Raw genomic sequence first — 20,576 nt, forward strand, 5'->3', positions numbered from 1 at the left:
GAGGAACACTTGCCTGGCACATGTGAGGCACTGGGTTCGATCCTTAGAACCACATAAAAATAAATAAAGTAAAGGCATTCTGTCCATCTACAACTACAAAAAAACAAAATTAAAAAAATAAAGTCATTGTGTCCATCTGTAACAAAAGAAAAAATATTAAAAAAAAACATTAAACTTCTTCAGCTCTCTAAAATGCTTATCTATCTCTAGTTATCAATTAAATCACTTTGTTTTGCATGCAACCCCAAGAGTATGGTCATCCTGTGTGAATAATAAAATCATTTCTACTTACCAACTTTCTTCCTCTCTGGATTTCTTTCTTTACTGATTCCACATCAAAATTTCTATCACAATTATGTGGATCATGATCCTCACATTCCACAAGGGCTGAAGAATACAGCTGCAGATAGGAAAACAAAAAAAAACGAGTATTCATAAAGTAGTATTGAAAGCTATAGGCCAGAAAATGGTACTAAGAAACACTCACCAGGAGTGAAAGATGGATTAGAGGGTAGAATAGTGACCACTTTTCGGGGTTAGAAGCAGACCACAAGTTACCCTGCTGCTCTGGGTGTGATCCTGCACCCCAGGCAAGTTATATATTACGTAACTTTGACTCCCATTGGCTAATTGGACCTGGGTGGGCCCTGATGCCAAGTTGGACCAGATTCTCTATCCTTGGAGTGTGGAATAGGCTCGGAGCAATAGTGAAAGCAACACGATTCAGTATGCAGAAAAATAAAAGCAGAAACAAGGACATGAGAAAGGATACTCCTGATAGCTTCCCAGCTCTTACTTCTTCGACCTGCCTGCATCTTGGCCTTCAGGAGCCTTGAAACGCCCTGTAATCTCGTTACAAATGTTTTCGTATTTAGGCTGGCTCAAATTTCTGTGGGTCACTTGAATTAAAAGAGTCCAACCTACTTTCTCAATTGAAGATCAATATGTCACATATATTCAAATAACAAAGGGCATAAAAAACATACGAGAAAAATTTTTGTGACACTGGCATAGGCAAAGATTTCTTACAAAAAGCAGAAGCCATAAAGAAAATTTAATAAATTGGACTTAATCAAAAACTTCTTGCTCTTTGAAAAATATTGCTGAGAAAATAAAAAGACAAGCCAGAGACTGAGATGTATTTACAATACACCTTTGTTTTGTTGTTGGTACTGGGAACTTAACTCAGGGGCACTTTACAACTAAGCACCTCCAGCCTTCCCTTATTTTTTATTTTCAGATAGGGTCTCACGAAGTTGCTGAGAGCATTGCTAAATTGTTGAGGCTGGCCTTGAACCTGTGATCCTCCTGCCTCAGCTTCCCAAATTGCTGGGATTATAGGCATAATCCACCATCACACCATTCCTGGCTATAATACATCTAGCTGACAACGTACACGCATAAAGAAAAAACTTAAAACTCAATAATAAGACAAATTAACAATGGGAAAGGATGGGGCTGTCACTCCGTGGTAGAACACTTGTTTAACATGTACAAGGCCCTAGTTGCTGGGCTCCATCCCCAGCACCACCAAAAAAGGGGTAAGATTTGAACAGATACTTCATAGAAGATTCAGTGAATAGTGAATTAAGCACATGAAAAGATGCCCAATATCATTAGTTCTCAGGCAAATTAAAACCACAAGATATCACTCTATGCCCAACAGACTGGCCCCAATTTTAAAAAACTGATAATATCAAGTGTTGCCAGTGGCACATGCCAGTAAATCCCAGTGGCTTCCGAGGCTGACACAGGAGGATCACAAGTTCAAAGCCAGCTTCAGCAACTTAGTGAGATCCTGTCTCAAAATAAAAAATAAAAAACGATATTTCAAAATACATTCTACTGTCATGTATAATTTAAAAGAACAAATAAAAACATCTAAAAAATAAATAAAAATTAAAAAGGGCTGGGGATGTGGCTCAGTGGTAAAGTGCCTGAGTTAAATCCTCAGTACAAAAAAAAAAAAAAAAAAAAAAAAAGACAAGACCAACTATGGATGAAGATGTGGAACAAATGAAACTCATAGACATTGTTGGTAGATGTGTAAAATGATAACTTTTTTTGTTACCAAACTCAGGGCCTTTTGTACTGTAAGCAAGTATTCTACCACTGAGCTATCCTAGCTCAGTGGTAGAATTCCTAGCCCTCAATTTTCCTTTTCTATTCTTTTTGAGACAGGGTCTTCCTATGTTTTTTTTTATATATTTATTTTTTTAGTTATAGGTGGACACAACATCTTTATTTTTTACTTTTATATGGTGTTGGGGATCAAACCCAGCGCCTCTTGTATGGTAGGCAAGCACTCTACCGCTGAGCCCCAGCCCCAGCCTGGGTCTCCCTATGTTGCCCAGGCTCTTCTCAAACTTCTGGTCTGAAGCAATGCTCTTGCCTCAATCTCCCGAGTAGCTGGGACAAGCATACACCACTTTGCCTGGCTCTAAAACAATAACTTTTAAAGTCAAAAGCACACTTATTTTATGACACAGCAATTCAACTGCTAGATATTTAGTCAAAAGAAATAAAAGCATTATTTCCACATGAAGACGTATTATCATAATAGTCTCAAACTGGAAATAATACATATGTCTATCAACAGGTGAACAGATAACAAATTGGGACATATTGATATACTATGAAAATATAAAAGGAAAAAATACAGTCATCCCTCAATATCCTCTGGGGAATAATTCCAGGACCTACCCTCATTTAGATACCAAAATCTTCCAGTGCAAAGTCTCTTATATAAAATGGTCCAATATTTGCATATGACTTATGTATATCCTCCTATATACTTGAAATCATCTCTAGATTAAATACAGCATCTAAAATAATGCTTTGTAATTAGATGAAATACTATACTGTTTTTGTTTTTGAGACAAGACTATGGGCATGTGCCACCACGACAAACTTCAAAAATTACCGAACAATTTTGAAACTCATAAAAGGCCTAAATTGAAGAGACAGACCCTATTTTTTTAAAATACTTTTTTTTTTAGTTGTTGATGGATCTTTAATTTATTTATTTAGATGTGGTGCTGAGAATTCAACCTAGTGCCTCACACATGCTAGGCAAGTACTCTACCACTGAGTTACAACCCCAGCCTGAGAGAGATCCTATTAATGGATAGAAAGATTCATATTATGAAGGATCTAATTTTACCCAAATTCATCTATAAATTAAATACAACTCTAATCAAAATTCCAATGGGAATCTTTGTGAAATCTGAAAAAAAAAACTCAAAGTTCAAAGCACCAAAACAAGAGCCAAGGCTTATTTTATTTTTCTTTGAAGTACTAGGGATTGAACCCATAGCCTACAATGAACTAGATCCTTAGTCCTTTTAATTTTGAGACAAGATATCACTAAGTTGCCCAGGTTGGCCTCAAACTTATTATCTTCCTGTCTCAGTCTCCCAAATAGCTAGGATTGTAGGCATGCACCACTGTGCCCAGTTAAGAGCCAAGACTCAAGATAAAGCCATAATAATTAAAACTCTGTTGCATCAGCTCAGCAATTGCACCAGAAACAGATCCTTGCAAATGAGATTTGATACTGTCAGCATCCTGGGTAAGCGTAAAAGTTCTAGAATTAGACTCTTGAGAATTTTGGCTGTCATTTACAGTTGTGGGACCTTGGGAAAGTGATTTAATCTCTCAGTGCCTCAGATGTTTCATCTTTAGCTTAGGGAGAGTAATGGTTGCAGAGGATTAACATTTCAATGTAGGTAAAGCTCCAAAAACATTACCACACACATACTAAACAACAGTTATCATTACTTTGAGATGTTGTTTTTACTTAAAATAAAAAATAGAAGACATACATTATTTATGAATGATGGTATGACAGCTGGTGTGAATAATGAATGGTGGTATGACAGCTGGTGTAACTTGGTGGTGGAGTGCTTACTTATAATGGATTCAATCCCCAGAACCACAAAACAGACAGACTGGAGAGAAAAATTGTCAATTATATGGAAAAATAAAATTAATTTCTACTTTATGTAATAATAATATTCCAGTAAAATTAAGAAACTAATAAGAAAAGCAAGATTTTAAAACTTATGGGGAAAAAAAGGATATTAGCAGAAAACAATTTCTTTGGTTAAAAAAAATCTCACCAATTCTATAAAGGAAAATAATTATGACTTTAACTGAATTACGAACTTCTGACAGAAAATGCCATAAATAAAATTAAATAACAAATAATAAAGCTTTACTATTTTTAATGAATACATATAAGCGAAAACAACATCTCAAAGATAAAACATAAAGCCTACCAACACCCAATGCACAGATATAGAAAATACAAAGGACCATAAGCAGGACAATTGATAATGCAATCCCCAGGAATGAGGGAGTGCAAGAGAGATACTATTTCGGGCCGGGGTTGTGGCTCAGTGGTAAAGTGCTTGCCTAGCATGCATGAGGCACTGGGTTCGATCCCTGATGTCACATTAAAAAAAAAAACAAAAAACAAACAAACAAACAAAAAAAAAACAAATAAGATGAAAGTATTGTGTCCATCTATAACTAAAAAAATTTTTTTTAAAAAGATATCATTTCATGTGAATTGAGGGGGGAAAAATGATAACCTCATAATATGAAATACTGGTAATGATGAAGAGAAAAATACTCTGAAACAATAGTGGAAGTCAAATTTGCTACAATGTCTTTGGAGAGTAATTTGGCAAATTTAGTGAAGTGAAAACACTACTTCTCTGTTCCCCAGCAACTCCACTCTTAGCTATATTCCCTAGAGAGAGAATTCTCACATGTATGAGGAGACCTAGATAATTGTTAGTCATAGAAAGAAAACTGGCAAAACCTAAATGCCCATTCACAGGTGAACAGAGGTCGCGCAATGAAACACTATTTAAAATGAAAGACTTACAACTATGTTAAGCATCATGGATAAATCTAAAACAAAATTATATCTGGGTGGAAGGTCTACAGATGTCTGTTATAGTTGAAATCTTTCATTAAGTTTTTTTTTTTTTTTTTTTTGTGTGTGTGTGTGTTTTACTGGGGATTGAACCCAGAAGTGCGTTAGCACCAAGCTACACCTCCAGCCCCTTTTTAAAATTTTCATTTTGCAACAGGGTCTCCTCCCACTACACTGCTCAGGCTAGCCTCAAACTTGAGATTCTCCTGCCTCAGCTTCCCAAATTGATGGCCTTATAGGCATGCATCACTGTGCCTGGCTTCATTAAACTATCTTTTTTTTTTTTTTTTCATTAAACTATCTTTGAAGAAGCTTCTTCATCATAGTTCTCTTCGTGTGTTTGACAAGTTATAAATAAATAAAATTAAATGTAATCATAAGATAATAAGATCTGAAACCCTTTAATGTTAGAAAACTATGTGCCACAATCTTCACTTAAAAGCCCAATGGTCAACTCCTCCTTAGTCCTTGTATTCAAAGCATCATTTATCTATTCAGCACCATTTATCTATTCTGGTATGTCCAATCCTAAAACGACTCATGTAGTTTCATGTAAGTTTTCAAGTAACTTACCAAACAACATTCATGAGCAGCTATATTCTCTGATTGTGCAAAGTACAGGACACTATACTCGAGATCTTTGGGGCAGAGTGCACATGTCCTTTTTTCCATCTTTTCTGCAACCTGAAAGATACCTACAAGTAACATCCCTGGTGAGAAATGGAAAAGTAGAATTTCATCATCTGGACACATCCTCCTCCAGTCTTAAAGTAGAAGGCCAGGTCCTTATTTTTATAGTCTCAACTCCCCCAGGGACAAAGAATTGGGGACCCAAAGGGAAAAGTAACTTATTTTTTTTAAAAAATATTTTTTAGTTGTAGTTGGACACAATACCTTTATTTTATTTATTTTTATGTGGTGCTAAGGATCGAACCCAGTGTCTCACACGTGCTAGGCGAGAGCTCTACTGCTAAGCCCCCAGCCCTAGCCCCAGCCCCAACTTATTTTATATATATTTAAATGGGTTAAAGAAAAAAAATAATTCATTTAAAATGTCTAAAAATGAGGAAAATCTTCATTCAAGAAACACAACCATGAAATTAAGCAGAAGCAAAGTTCTCAAAACATTGCCTTGTCCATAGCAAGCTCTCAATAATAATGACTGTCATTACAAATCAACAACAGGATGTATTCAGGAAACAGTGTTCTGGTTAACTATCCATAACAAAACACAAATCATACCTCTAATGTCATACTACGTTCAAAAACAAATTCTGGGAGAATTAAAAAAGCAAATGAGTTATGTAACTTTGTGTGCTTTAATTCAACATTATGATTAGTCAGGAAAGAGACATAAAGGTAGGAATCAGTTTTTTTAGGAGAGGAAAAGAAAAACAACTAAGGGGAAAAAGCTGGGAAGAGAAGGGAAGAGGCAGAGAGAGGAAGCAAAGAGCCAGTTGTTGGGAAGATTCAGACTAGAGACAGTTAAGAGGCAAGTTTCTCTAATTTGTTAATTTGCTATTATTTTGGCCACAAGCATGAGACTTTGTCTTGCTCCTTGCAGATTCTCATCCTCTTATTCCTTTGTTTTTTCTAAGTAGAAAACTGCTTTTAAGATGAGTGCAGTGAGGCATGCATGTAATCCCAGCAACTCAGGAGGATGAGGCAGGAGCAACACAAAGTTCAAGGTGAGCCTGGGCAATTTAATGAGATTCTGTCTCAAAATGAAAAGAAAAAAGGCTGGTAATATAACTCAGTGGTACAGCATCCCAGGTTCAATCCCTAACACTAGCCCCTCCCTGCCAAAAGAACCCAAAACTGAAACCAAAACCAAAAACCTTACAAAGCACAGGCTTCAAAAAGACAGTGTCAGGCAGTTACATTATTAGTGCTAAAATTCCCTAGACTATCACGTTTCCCACAATAATATGTGACACTCTGTTACAGTTTGGATCTAGAATGTCTCCCAAAGGCTTGTGTGGTGAAGGCTTGGTCCCCAATTCAGCAAGGTTCAGGGGTGAGACTTTTGGGAAGTAGTTGGGACATAATGGCTCTGATTTAATCAATGGATTAATTCATTGATGGGTTCATAACTGAATGGATTATTGGAAGGTGAGGACATGTTATATAGGGGTAATTGAGCAGAAAAAAGTCACTGTGAGAGCCCATGAGTCTTACCTTGAGTTTAATCATTGGTGCTGCAGACACACTCCAGGTCAGTTCATAGCAGTGTGGTGACCACCTCTGTATTTTCACATCTCGCTATAGGAAATGGGGCCTGGTTGGAGGAAGTAGGCCACTGGGGGTATGCCCTAGAAGGGTATATCTTGTCCCAGGTCCATTTCTTGTGCATTTGCTCTCTCCTCTTCCTGTCTGCCTGCCATGAACTGAGAAGCTTTCCTTAGTTGAACCCTTCCGGCATGATGTTACTGCCTTGCCTCAAGCCTAAAACAAAGGAGCCAGCTCACCGTGGATTAAAACTCTCGGAAACCATGAGCCAAAATAAACCCTTCCTCCTTTGTTTTTCTTGGGTATTTTGTCACAGCCAGAAACTGACTAACAGAAGCTGGGGCTGTAGCTCAGTGGTAGAGTGCTTGCCTAACACATATGAGGCACTGGGTTTGATCGTCAGCACTACTTAAAAATAAATAAATAAAATAAAGGTATGGTGTCCATCTACAAGGGACATCTAAAAAAAAAAAATATATATATATATATATATACACATACATATATTAAAAAAAACAGTGTCTGACAGACTATGCACCTATTCCTTATTGTATAAGAGTTGGACACTTTAATTAAAGGTCCTCTTTTCTGTGCACAGCTGAAGGTCACCTGCAGACAGGTGTGCTGCATGGGCTGATACCCAAGCAGGGCCTCCAGCACTCACTCTGGGGGCTCTGTGCCCCATCTGATCTGCACTCCTAAGTATTTGGGCTCCTAGGACCCCGGCATGTGAGAATACAGAGGTGGTCACCACACTGCTATGAACTGACCTGGAGTGTGTCTTCAGCACCAATGAATAAACTCAAGGTAAGACTCATGGGCTCTCATAGTGGCATTTTTCTGCTCAACTACCCCTATATCACATTTCCTAAAAGATTTTAGCTCTTCTAGTTCATTTATTCTTCTAGGCTGGAGGAAGGATGTAATTGGGGGAGTTTGTCACTTTGGGGGCTCTTACATAGGCAGGCAATCCTTCACTATCTTAACTCTCTATATACATTATTTGGAACTTCTGGACCAAGTACATTTAGACAACTTGGTCCCTTAGCCATCTGAACTCAGGAACTATGTAGATTCAGATAGATTGGATACCTGTAGGTGTGTCATGGGTGTTTGGGTTTTTAGGGACCAGCCCATTGGTCTCTATTAGTAGCTGAGGCTAAGAACAGAGAAGATCAGCAGAGCCCCCCAGAGTCATCCTAGCAGATTTAGCAAGCCTGTGGACTCAACAGATTGACCTGACAGATCAGTAAGAAAGGGTCTATAGAATGAAGATGCAGAAAAATTATAAGAAACTCAAATCACAGCAATGCTCCAGACTCTCCAGCAACCTGCAGGCCCACCATACCTGGGAACAGTTTGCTAAGGCTTCAACTTCTATAGGCCTATCCTCCCCAATCAATGCTCCTCTACCTAGAGCTGGTCTTAAGCCCATCAGACAAGGGCAATCCACCACCAGGCAGAATCTGGGTGTAGTCAGGTAGGTGGCCAAGGAACACATTCTGCCACTTAAGAATAAAGGAAACAGATGGAATGAGATCCACTAACCTTTAACATTCATTTAAAAACCCCTTCTAGTAGGATATATTGTTATATTGTTGCCCTAGTTTTGGGCCCTTTCTGAAAAATGCTACAGCATCTGTGTTCTGGGGGTTTGAGGCTGTCTATGCTTCCTGCTGAAGTCATTGTGGTTGAATTCTTAACTTGTAACTAACTGCAAATCCTGTTTGTCATCTCAGTGACTTTCAGGATGATCAGCAGAAGGGCAGCCCAGAACAGCTTCTTACTAAACAGCATTTTTTTTTTTTTTTTTTTTGCTTAAATTACACTGTGTTTGTACTATCTGCAGTCAGCAAGTCTTGACTAACACTTAAATTCCCATGACTTGTGTGCACACTCGTGTGTGCTGTTCTGGTGCAAGTGTGGAAGATGTACCTTGCCTGCTGTTTTCTGAGTCCATTCTGATAAGCTCATGTCCTTGCCTCTGCTTTCTCTGTCACGACTGTGCTCCAGTCCTCCTGTTACTGCCAGAGTGATTTATCTAAAATGTATAATCTGAGATTGAGGGTGTAGCACTTGCCTAGCATGTATGAGGCTCTGGGTTTGATCCCCAGCTCTATAAAAAATAAAGTGTCTATCTGCACACATTTTCTCATTACCAACAAAACAGAAGCCAAATTCCTTAGTGTTATAAACATGCCCTTTCATTCTTTTGACAAATATTTGATGAGGACTTACTATGCCCTATACTACAAAGCAAATAGTTCTAGGCACTAAGAATATAGAAAAGATTTAGTGTATCAACTTTCTCGGAACTTAAATTCCAGTGGCAAAGAAAGACATTAAATAAAATTTCCCCCTCCAGACAGTGGTAAGTCCATAGAGAAAGAGTTGGAAGAGGTAATCAGTAGTCAAAGAGTGCATTTTAGACAAGATGGGCAGGCAAGGTTCAGGGAATAGGCAGACATTTAAGTGTGGTGGGGAAATGAAAATGGGACAATATGTGGATGAATTTTCCTTACTGAGGGAACAGCAAATATAAGGATACTGAAGCAGATTTGGTAGCTTACTGGACACACAAGGCAGCAGGGGGTGGCAGTCATCAAGATGGGTAAAGTCAAATCAGAAAAGAACATGGGGTGAGCTGTAATGGGAGACAACTAGAACAGGAAAAGTGCCTTGCTCTACAGGCCTGCTTGTATGAAAGGCTAGAAGAGAAAACGGGAGCCCAGTAGTCCAGACAGGAGACAATGACAGCCTGGGCGTGGATGGAGTAATGGAGGTGTTTAAGAAGTAGTCAGGCATGAAACAGATTTTGAAGATAGAAGTAATTGGCCTAACTGATGTGTTGGATGGGGTATGGGGAAAAAGGAAAGGTGCTAAGGATACCACTAAAGTTTCTGACCTGAGCAACTGGATGAATGGGATGGGGAAAGCTGGGGGCTGAACAAGTTTGCAGTGTAGGGAAGACAAATTCTCTTAAGGATGTAGTCAGTTTGATATCACTGCAGACATGGAAATTGGTTTAAAATCCTGGAGTTTGGGGAAGATGTCAGGAAAGAACATCATCTCTCTGTCTTCTCATTTTGCAGTCCATATACATACGTATTAGTTGAATGAAACAGTCAACTGGTTGGCTTATGGTTGCCATTTGTTTTATGGTTTGATGCTCTTATTTGTGTCCTCCTCTCTGCCTGCATTTGCCTTTTCCACTTATGGCTGATTCTTATCCTTTAGAAAGTTAAGACCATGCATCCCCTTCTCTATAAAGTTTTCCTTGGACATCAGGAGAAGTTAGGGGCCCCTCATTTGTGCCTCTGTGGTGCTGACTACTTCTAACTGAAGTTGCCTCTTAACATCCTCTGGGGTAGGGACTGCCTAGCTCGTCTTTATATCCTTATGACTAGCCCTGAGCCTGGCAAATCGCAGGAGCGCTACAGGTGTTGAAGGGAAGAGGCCCACTCAGAACACTCATTCAAGCTGAGGGCCCAGGAGGACTGGAGCAAAGGAAATGGTGTCCAGTCAAATCCTCTACGAGGTCTTTCCCAGCCGCTTCCTGAGACTCAGCTGCCAGTAGAGTCCCTTCCCTGCGGCCTGTTTACTCCAGCTTCCCCGCAGCAGGGCAGCTCTCCTGCGGCAGGGTTTTACCCGTGGGTGGAATCTCACTTGGGAGTTTCGGTTTCCCTGAGTTTCGGTCGCTTGCAGTCAGTGAATCAGAGCCAGGAGCACCTGGTCCACTGCTCCCCAGTGAAATGTCAGCAGGCCAGAAGGAGAATCAAAGCCACTGCAAGTGGCCGCACGCCGCCCTCCCCTTCTCTCTGGACCCGCTGTGCAAGCGAGCGCGAGTGCAGGGCAAGTTCGTCACGCGGGTCCCTGGCGGCCCTGAGCAGGCCGAGAAGGGACTCGGGTCCCCGCGCGGCTGCAAGGCAGCCCCGGCCCAGCCGCCCGCACGGTACTCACCGGTGGGGAAGGGCAGCACGTCCTGCACGGGGTGCACCTCGGGGCCGCCGGCGCGGCGCACGGACTCGGCCCGGGGCGGGGATGCGTGGGCCATGGCCGCAGACTGCGGGTCCGGCAGCCTGTCGGCGGTGGCCCGTGGCGCGCTCCCGGAAGTCCCGGCGGCGCCGTCGCTTCCTTAACTCCCCGGAGCTGCCGCAGGGAAAGCTCGAGCCGAAGACCCAAGTTGGCTGTGGGGAGGGGGGTTTCTCGCAGTTTTCCAGGTCTAATGGTTATTTTGGTAGGTTAAACTACAACAATAACAACAAAACCCAAATAACAACAACAAAACCCCAGAAACGACTACATATGCCAGTGCCCCTACCCCCCTCCCACGGCCCCAGCTCAGCTGTTCTGAGGTTCTTCTGAAACTCGTTCACACCATTTGGCCTAAATAGCCCTATCTTAAACCAACGCAGAATTAACCGACCCTAAATCCAGTTGCCAGGAGCAAGCCTTTATTTAGCACCCACTGGATACAGAGCACCACACAAGATGAGGTTTTCAGTGCATATAATAAATATACGTGTACACAACATAAATACATATATTAAATTATAACTTAAAATTAATAGAAGCATAAAAATTAATTTGCTGCAGAATTAAAGGAAAACTTCTGCAGGTCTTGAACTTGGCGAAGGTTTCTAAGCTGCAAATGCAAAATTGGGGTAACAAAAAATGTAATTTGGACAATCTTGACAAGTATGAATGTATTATAGAAGAATGTCATGGGGGTTGGGGGCAGAGGTGTTGCAAATGGGAAATGAGCAGACCCTAGGCACACGATTTTTTTTTTTTTTTTGGCTTTTCCCACAGGAGGATAGAAAAGTATGCCTTGCCAGGCAGAAAAGAAAACCCTTGAGCCCACAGGATTTCTCAGCAAAACAGCTGAGGCATGGTAAAGCAATCCAGGAACCTTTTCTCTCTCTTCCAGACTGCAATGTTCTCTTAACTCTGAAGAAAGCCCTATAATGTTAAGGGACAAAACATACATACAAGGAAAATAAACAAAGCTGAGGACAGAGAATATATAAGAAAAAAATAAAAGACATATGAATGCATGTATATGTATGTATATGCACACACACAAAAATATAAAATACTGCAACATGGGCCAATACAGGATGTTATAAAGAATATTAAAAGAAAAAAAGAGAATTCTTACAAATTAAAAATGAGACCATAAAAAGTACTCTTCAGTACCTTCTAGGGTACTGAAGAGTAAGTTAAGTAAAGTTCCTAGAAGGTAAAGCAGGAAGACAGAGCTGGAAATTAAGAGAACAGTAGAAAGAAAACCAGAGAACCAATACTGAAGATCTAACATTTTGGTAACAGGAATTCCAAAAAGAGATGAGAAAGCCTTCAAGAAATGGTTTCTGTACTGAAAAACAAGGTTTTAAGATGAAAAGATCTCACCAAACACCAGTAGAAGGATGAAAATGGACTCTGACCAGAGACAAACACTGGGACAAAATTAATCCTATAATTTCAAGAGAGGTAAAAATTCTATACCCTGCCGAAAATAGCAATCAAGAAAGTAAAATAAAGACATTTCAAATGTGCAGAGTCTCAAAACATTTACTTCTTATCTTCTTCAAAAGTTACTGTTGTCAGGTGTAGTGGCATGTGTCTATAATCCCGGCTACTTAGGAGGTTGAGGCAGGAGGACTGCAAGTTTGGGGCCAGCCTGGGCAACTTAGTGAAACCTTTTTCAAAAATAAAAAATAAAAAGGGCTGGCAATATAGTTCAGTGGTAAAGTGTGCCTGGGTTCAATCCCGAGTCCAAAAAACAAAAATAACAAGCTATTGGAGGCTATGCTTCACCAACATAAAAGAGTAGACTAAGGAAAGGGAAACTAGAAACAGATCTGACATGAGAGACAAAGCAAATCTCTAGGGTACTGAAGTGAGATGCTAGCTGTAAAATAATCAAGAATGAAGCAGATCACAATTTCTGGAGAAACTTCTCAAAGAGGATAAAACTGATAGAATATTTCAGGTTTATGAATGTTAGATGGACTCCTAAAGCAGATCTTAAGGAAATACTGGCTGATCTATAATATTTCCTGCGCAAAAATATTTGACTAAACTTCTCACTTTATTTTAGCATACTGCCTAAAATTCCTGCATCTTTATTGTAAATACACAGATTTCTCAACTTGACTCATCTGTCTATAGACAACCGGGTTTTAATTTTTTGGCTACTTTTCCTAGTTCTTGGTTTCCCAAGTTCAATTTTCATCTGGTTCAATTTTTAAGAAACTGGGTCCCAACTTAAAATAGATTTGTTTGAAAGGTAATCAAACTAAACCCCAAATCAAGTAACACAACAAAAAGACATAAACCCCTCAAAAAAGAAATCCCTTCCTATCTCCCATAATGAGGACTGAACCTAGGGGAGCTTTACCATTGAGCTACATCTCAATCCTTTTTCATTTCCGACAGAGTCTTACCCAATTGCTTAGTCTAGCCTTGAACTTGTTTTCCTCCTGCCTTGGTCTCCATTTAATTACTCCTTTTCAAATTAATAGTACCACCTGGTTCTTAGGAGAAGTTCCTAGGAGCTAAATGTACTTTTTCTGTAAGGGATAAAATTAATTTTGATTCTTGGAGCTTCACAGTCCCCTTTTCCACTAGATGATCAGGGTTAGCCTACAGCAAAGTAGTTAACTTTTCCTTTTTTCTACAAAAACAACCAGCCATGCTCAGGATATACCAAGAGGCTGTTTTAGACTCTGAAGCTCAAAATTGTTATTTTGTTATATTTTTGATGTGAAATTTTGCCCAGGATAATTCCTTCTAGTTTCAAGGTTTCTTTTACTTATAGTTTTATTCTCTTTAGAACAAAATATTCAATTTTCTCTAAGTTTCTATTTCCTCTTATCTTGTCTGCATTGAAGGAGTGAAGGGAAAGTGGAAAAGAGGATTAATCTCAAAGAGTTGAATCAAAGAATTTGTCAAGGACCGGGGATATAGCTCAGCTGGTATAGTGCTTGCCTCTCATGCACAAGGCCCTGGGTCCAATCCCTAGTACCATACCCAAAAAAACCCCAAAACAAAAACACCAAAGAGTTTGTCAGAAACTTAACTTACTGAAGAGTCTCTCCTCCCCAAATGATTAATGGGCCAGTTTCATGGAGCCAGATATAGTTTCTCTTAACAAGTATTAAAATACTTGGGAGAATTGGGTGTGTGTGTGTGTGTGTGTGTGTGTGTGTGTGTGTGTGTGTGTGTCAGTGGTGCAGCACTGGCCTAGCGGGCATGAGGCCTAGCACTAGGGGTAAAAACCAAAAACAACAAAAACTGCACACCTTGGGAGTACTAAGTATAAAATTAGTTCTCACATATCCCTCAGGTTCTGTTGCCCACCTTGTAGCCTATAATGATGTGCCAGGAATTAAACACCAATTTTGTAAGTAAATGTGAAATTTGGTCCTTGCAGGTATAAACTAAATAATAGTGATTAAAAAAGTAACTTAGAAACTACTGAATTCTATTTTTTTCTTAATATACAATTTGTAAATAAGTTATAAATTATACAGTGATATTTCATATAAAATATACATTTCCATTGTACTCAAGTAAAGTTGAACAGCAGTAAAAACAAGGATAGCCTGTGCATATGAAAATGTTCTTATTTTGAGTCTGGAATTTAATCAAATAAAATAGAAATACAATATGAATCCTCAAAAAAGAAAAAATGAGAATTACCTTGGTGTACAGCAACCTACATTAATTCCACTGATGACTGAGGATTCTTTTGTATGGCTCCAATTTGAGCCTTATCTAACTTCATGAACAGGCATTAGTTACATATTTATAATATTTTTTTCCTACACTTATTAACCCCACATTGACAGAGTATTTCTTTGTCAGGCATAGTCCCAGCTTCATAACCATAATCCCACGTTAGTTCTGTTCTTGCTTTCACATACCTAGAAAGTAGAAATGAAAAATAATCATAACTACCTTAAATAACTATCAAATGAATCAAAATTGAATGTCAATTTACACGTTAACATCAATAACCATCTTAATAATATGATCTATTTTCTCTCCCTAGCACCCATCAGTTAGGAATGATTTTTTTTAATATTTATTTTTTAGTTGTAGTTAGATATGTATTTATTTACTTATCTATCTATCTGTCTACTTATTTATTTATTTTGCTGAGGATCGAACCCAGGGCCTCACATGTGCTAGGCGAGCACTCTACCGCTGAGCCACAATCCCAGCCCCAGTAATAATCTTTTATTAAGAACAATTATTGGGGGTGCAGTTGTGGCTCAGCAGTAGAACACTCGCCTAGCATGTGCGGGGGCACTGGGTTCGATCCTCAGTACCACATAAAAATAAATAAATAAAGTCAAGGTATTGTGTCCAACTACAACTAAGACAAAATATTAAAAAAAAAAAGAATGATTATTTGATTATTTCAAATCTACTAAAATCCTAAGAAAGAAGGAATCTGTTAGTATCCATGAGGGAGGAAGTGTGTTTTGCAAATGTGAACCTATGTAAAGTAACAGATTGGGGACAATTATAAGATGAAGAAGATATAGCACTTTTTGTCATTCATCTCCCTCAACTGAACTGGGTGAGATCTTAAAACCTATCAGTAATTAATTCTAAGTGAGAATAGAATAGAAATTTCAAGTGTTCAAAATTTTATTGACTAGGAAGAGTTTAGGATAATTGAATATTCCAGGATACCAGATATTTGGGGCTATATTACACATCTTTATATATTTTCTATTGTTATTTTTAAAATCATAATTTCAGAATTAAATCATATCAGCAAAATCAATTTCAAACCTGTTGGTGAAGAATGCCACCAATGGAAAATTTCTGTCACGTGTTTCTACAAAAACATTCTGTACCAAGAGATTTGGGCAACAACTATGCTGTTAAAAACAAACAAACAAACAAAAACACAGAGATTAGATATAGCACAAAGTTTGCTACCTTGTGTTTTGCACTATTAGAATACCATTCTGTTTCCAACGCATCTCACTGATTTTTTCTTTTTTCTATATTACTATATAAAATACTAAAAGTTCATGACAGTACTATTAATAGAAACCCATGCAGAAAAGCCCTGTTTTGACATTCTGATATCCTGGTGATAGAAATGCAAAATGGTACTCAAAAAAGTGAGTAATTTGTCAATATTTATCATCACTATAAATGCACTTATATTTTGATTCAACAAATTCATATTTAAAAATGTATTCTACAGGTTACTCTGCATATGTATGTATGCATGTGTAAGATTATTCATGCAGCATTGGTTTTAACAGTAAAAGTTTGGAAATAATGCTAATGTTTGCCTAATCTTTGGTACATTGATATAATGCAATTCTATGTAGCTATGAACAAAACCATGCAAACCAAAGAAATGAGGCGTTCTTTCTGTGTACTGATATGGAAAGATCTCCAATATATAGTGTTAATTCAAAAAGCAAAATATATAACAGTGAATATGCTATCCTGTCTGTAAAAAGGAGGGGACAAACAATACACATATATTTACTCATATTTGCAGAAAAATACCAGAAGAAAGCACAAAAAAGTCATAAAATGACTATTTTAGAAAGTGGAGTGGAGGCAGGTAAATGGGAGCAGAATACTTCTCAAGGTAGGGCTTTTTGAATTATTTTTTAAAACAAAAAAGTTTTCACAAAAAGTTTAAAATGAAGACTATATATAGGAATAGTGTGTATGCAAAAAATTTACTTTTTCATAAAATAATTACTTAATAATTTTTACATCCTAGTAAAAAACACCACCTTAGAAGAGGAGTTGATTCTCTGCTGAACAAAACCATTTATCTTCATTCTAAGGTTTCTAACATGATGATACTCTTTTTATATTACCACCATTCTCATACTGTTCAGGTGCCCATTAGCTGTCATCTCAGCACACTTATGAATCACAAAATTCTCAAGAGATCAAATCCCTACAATGTTCTGTGGAATGTCTGGCATTATTTAATTTCAATGATTACTTCCTGCCCATACATTTTTTTTTTTTTTTAACTTGAGCAGATAAGTCAGAAACCTCTGGTATGTTTTTTACACACTATTTCTTAGTGTTTTCTTTTTCTTTTTTTTTTTTTTAAGCAAATGTTTGGTATGTGTTAGGTAGTCGGAAGCACTTTATATTAATTCATTTAATCCTCATAATATACTAAATAGTTATTATTATCCCCTATTACAAAGATAGGAAATGAGGCAGCAAGAACTTAAGTAACATGCCATGAACACCCAAGTTGGGTGCTGGACTTCTAACGCAGGTTGTCTAGCTTTAGGACTGTCTGTTAATCATATTACCCTTATGATTTTTTAAAGCATGGGAAAAAAAGTTGTTTAGAAATATGCATCTCAGTCCCTATACTCACATTAAGGAAACGGCCCACATTTCCTTCTTTTGTGGCATCCAGTAAAAAAACATTGCTTTTACTGGACTTCATTAGAGAATCAGATGAAGTATTCTTGGTATCACTTGTCAACTCTTCATCATGATAAACCTGCTGGTTTTTACACACTGGAGATTTTTCCTCTTGGGGCTTTTTTATTTGAACCTCAAACTCTTTAACATTTTCATTATCCAATGTGGTTGCTTGGTCACATCTGCCCCCTGGCAGAGTTTCTTCTCTACATGTAGTCATATCTATTACATCTGATTCAATCATCTGATTGTCCTCAGAATCTTCAACTTGGTCGAATCTTGAGTTCTCTAATAGATATTGTCAAGAAAGAATTGTCAGAAAATTTACTTGGTTGAGCAATGGTGATGAGATTAACAATATTAATTAGATGCTACCTGTTATCATTATCATTAATCTTTACAATGTATTAAGGTAGGTAGTTTCAATTTACAAATGAAACTTTTGAGTCTTAGTTGGGTAAAGAGATTTGCCTGACTCATAATAATGAGAATTTGGGTAACAAACTCAAATATGTTTGGCTCCTGCCTTCTTTCTACTACACAGCAATGACTATGAATCTACATGTTGCTTCCACATTACCATGTTTAATCTCTAACAAACTTTCTTTTCTTTAACTCTGGAATTTGCATTTAAATGTAACAGAAGAAGGAGGTTTAAGAAGCACTCTAGGCTTTTATGTGCCAATGAAAGGCCTGAGAAGTCCCCTTCAGAATCAGAATCACCCTCTACAAATCCCAATAGCAACAAGTATGTACCACCAGGGATTGGTACATATTAAGTTTGGTGTTTTGCTAGATGACCACTCAATAATTACACTTTTACAAATAATAATACTTCAAAAGTAGAGAACTAATTAACATCCAATAATGGAATTTTTTTAGAGTATTCAAAAGTATGAATGCATGTAGGATGGAGTAAGTAAAATCACTTATTAAACAAACAAATTAACAAAAAAAGTCACTGTATCATCTAAGTCAATCGTATAACAAAATTACATTTTGGCCAAAATGTCACAGAAGCCAAGATTAAATTGTGGTTACCAGAACCTGGTGTGGGGTGAAGGGCACAGAAAGAAGATGGTTAACAAGTTTGTGGGTGCAGCTGGATAGGAGGAATAACTTCTCATGTTCTACATAGTGCAGGATAATTTTGGTGAACAATAATTAAGTGTATATTTCAAAATAGCTAGTAGAAAGGATTTTTAATGTTTCCAATACAAAAAAATGATGTCTGAGGTGACAGATATACCAATCACCTTGATCTGATTATTACACATTGTGTACAAGTATTGAATGTCAAACTGTACCCCATAAATATGTATTTTTAACATGTTAATTAAAAATAAAAACTTGTTGAAAATAAATTATATTTTTTTTAAAAATTAAGACTCTTCAGGATGGAGTTGTGGCTCAGTGGTACAGTGCTTGCCTATCATCTATGAGGCACTGGATTCAATTCTCAGCACCATACATAAATAAATGAATAAAATAAAGGTCCGTTGGATAGGAAAGGTAGCAGAATACAACAATTACTAATAGGGCATTATGTAAAATTGTGGATGTGTAACCAACGTGATTCTGCAATCTGCATTTGGAGTAAAATTGGGAGTTCATAACCCACTTCAATCTAATGTATGAAATATGATATGTCAAGAGCTTTGTAATGTTGTGAACAACCAATAAAAAAAAAAGTCCGTCAACTAAACTATATATATAAAAAATCTAAAAAAAAAAAAAAATTAAGGCTCTTGATTCAATCATTATTGTTGTGGTTGCCATCCTACAATATCTTTTAATCAAAGGTTACTTACAAGCCATAATAATTATATAACTATATTTGGACTGCCTGCTTATATGCACTATAAACATCAATGATAATGACAAAAGAATCAGAAGCAATAGTATTCATTATGGCTCACATGCATTAAATGTTGGAATGTAATACATAAAAATGCCCTTTCTTGATAGAACTTTTTTTTTTTAAAGCTTCAGGAGCTTTTTTTTGTTAACCTTTATTTTTATTTGTTTTTATTTATTATTTTTTTTTGAGAGAGAGAGAGAGAGAGAGAGAAATTTTTTAATATTTATTTTTTAGTTTTCGGTGGACACAACATCTTTATTTTTATGTGGTGCCGAGGATCAAACCCAGCACCTCGCACGTGCTAGCGAGCGCTCTACTTCTGAACCACAGCCTCAGCCCCTTGATAGGACTTTTCTACCAAGGAGCTGTCATGCCTCTTCCAATTTCTATCCTTTAATAGGGGGGGATTTAGGCTTGCAGATGCAAGGAGGCTCAAAGAAGAGGCAGCAATGGCTGTTCAGTTCTTCAAAAAGGACTCTCTCTCAGTAATGTCTCCTTACTGTGGGATCCATTGAAACATAAAAGTACCAAAACCCAGTTTTTGGTACTTAATATTATATAATTGTAATATTCACCATGGCAGAGACTGGTAATTCTGAAAGACAAGCACTCATCAGCGTTTTAGCCCTTTGCTAGACATGTTTGTAATCCTCTGTAGTGGTGTTGGCTAGACTACTGCAAAAGAGTGATGTGTCTTTATTTTTAAGACTTCAAAAGAAAGAGTGTCTCCTTTAAACAAACAATGCTTACAAAGCCACAAACACCACCTGTGGACCATGAAGAGTCAGAATTGTCCACCTTACTCCTACTGCCATGCATCAAGTCAATGTTGGCAACAAGATCAGAGGTCAGCAAATGTTTTCTGTAAAGGGGCAAACAGCAAATACTTCAGGCTTTGCCAGAGTCTACTGTGAATCTGTGGGTGTAATGTCAAAGTAGAAACAATATGTAAATGAATGATTGTAGAACTTTATTTACTGACAATGAAATTTTAATTTTCAAGTGTCACAAAATATTTACCTTCTGATTTTTTCCAACTATTTTAAGGTAAAAATCATTCTTTCACAGCCTACACACATATATAGGTAGTAAGCC

At 37.6% G+C, this 20,576-nt stretch overlaps 1 protein-coding gene across 7 annotated transcripts in view; it reads right to left on the minus strand.

Moving 5' to 3' along the window:
• LOC308655960 (histone-lysine N-methyltransferase SETDB2-like) overlaps positions 1-20,576 on the minus strand; it is a 93,323-nt gene that overhangs the window by 37,495 nt on the left and 35,252 nt on the right. For 2 of the 7 annotated variants that reach the window (XM_081306459.1, XM_081306458.1), the window contains exons 11-13: positions 17,571-17,908; positions 15,986-16,074; positions 14,394-15,105 (exon numbers count right to left, since the gene is read on the minus strand). In XM_081306459.1, the coding sequence (XP_081162585.1) occupies positions 14,988-15,105; positions 15,986-16,074; positions 17,571-17,908 (545 nt within the window). In that variant the 3' untranslated portion in view covers positions 14,394-14,987. Of the gene's footprint in view, positions 1-292; positions 401-5,518; positions 5,641-14,393; positions 15,106-15,985; positions 16,075-17,570; positions 17,909-20,231; positions 20,398-20,576 lie in introns of those variants that run through there. The other 5 variants (XM_081306464.1, XM_081306460.1, XM_081306461.1 and 2 more) reach the window with 5 other exon arrangements.

This window comes from Spermophilus citellus, assembly GCF_964194105.1.
Source record: "Spermophilus citellus genome assembly, chromosome: 1".
Lineage (NCBI taxonomy): Eukaryota > Metazoa > Chordata > Mammalia > Rodentia > Sciuridae > Spermophilus > Spermophilus citellus.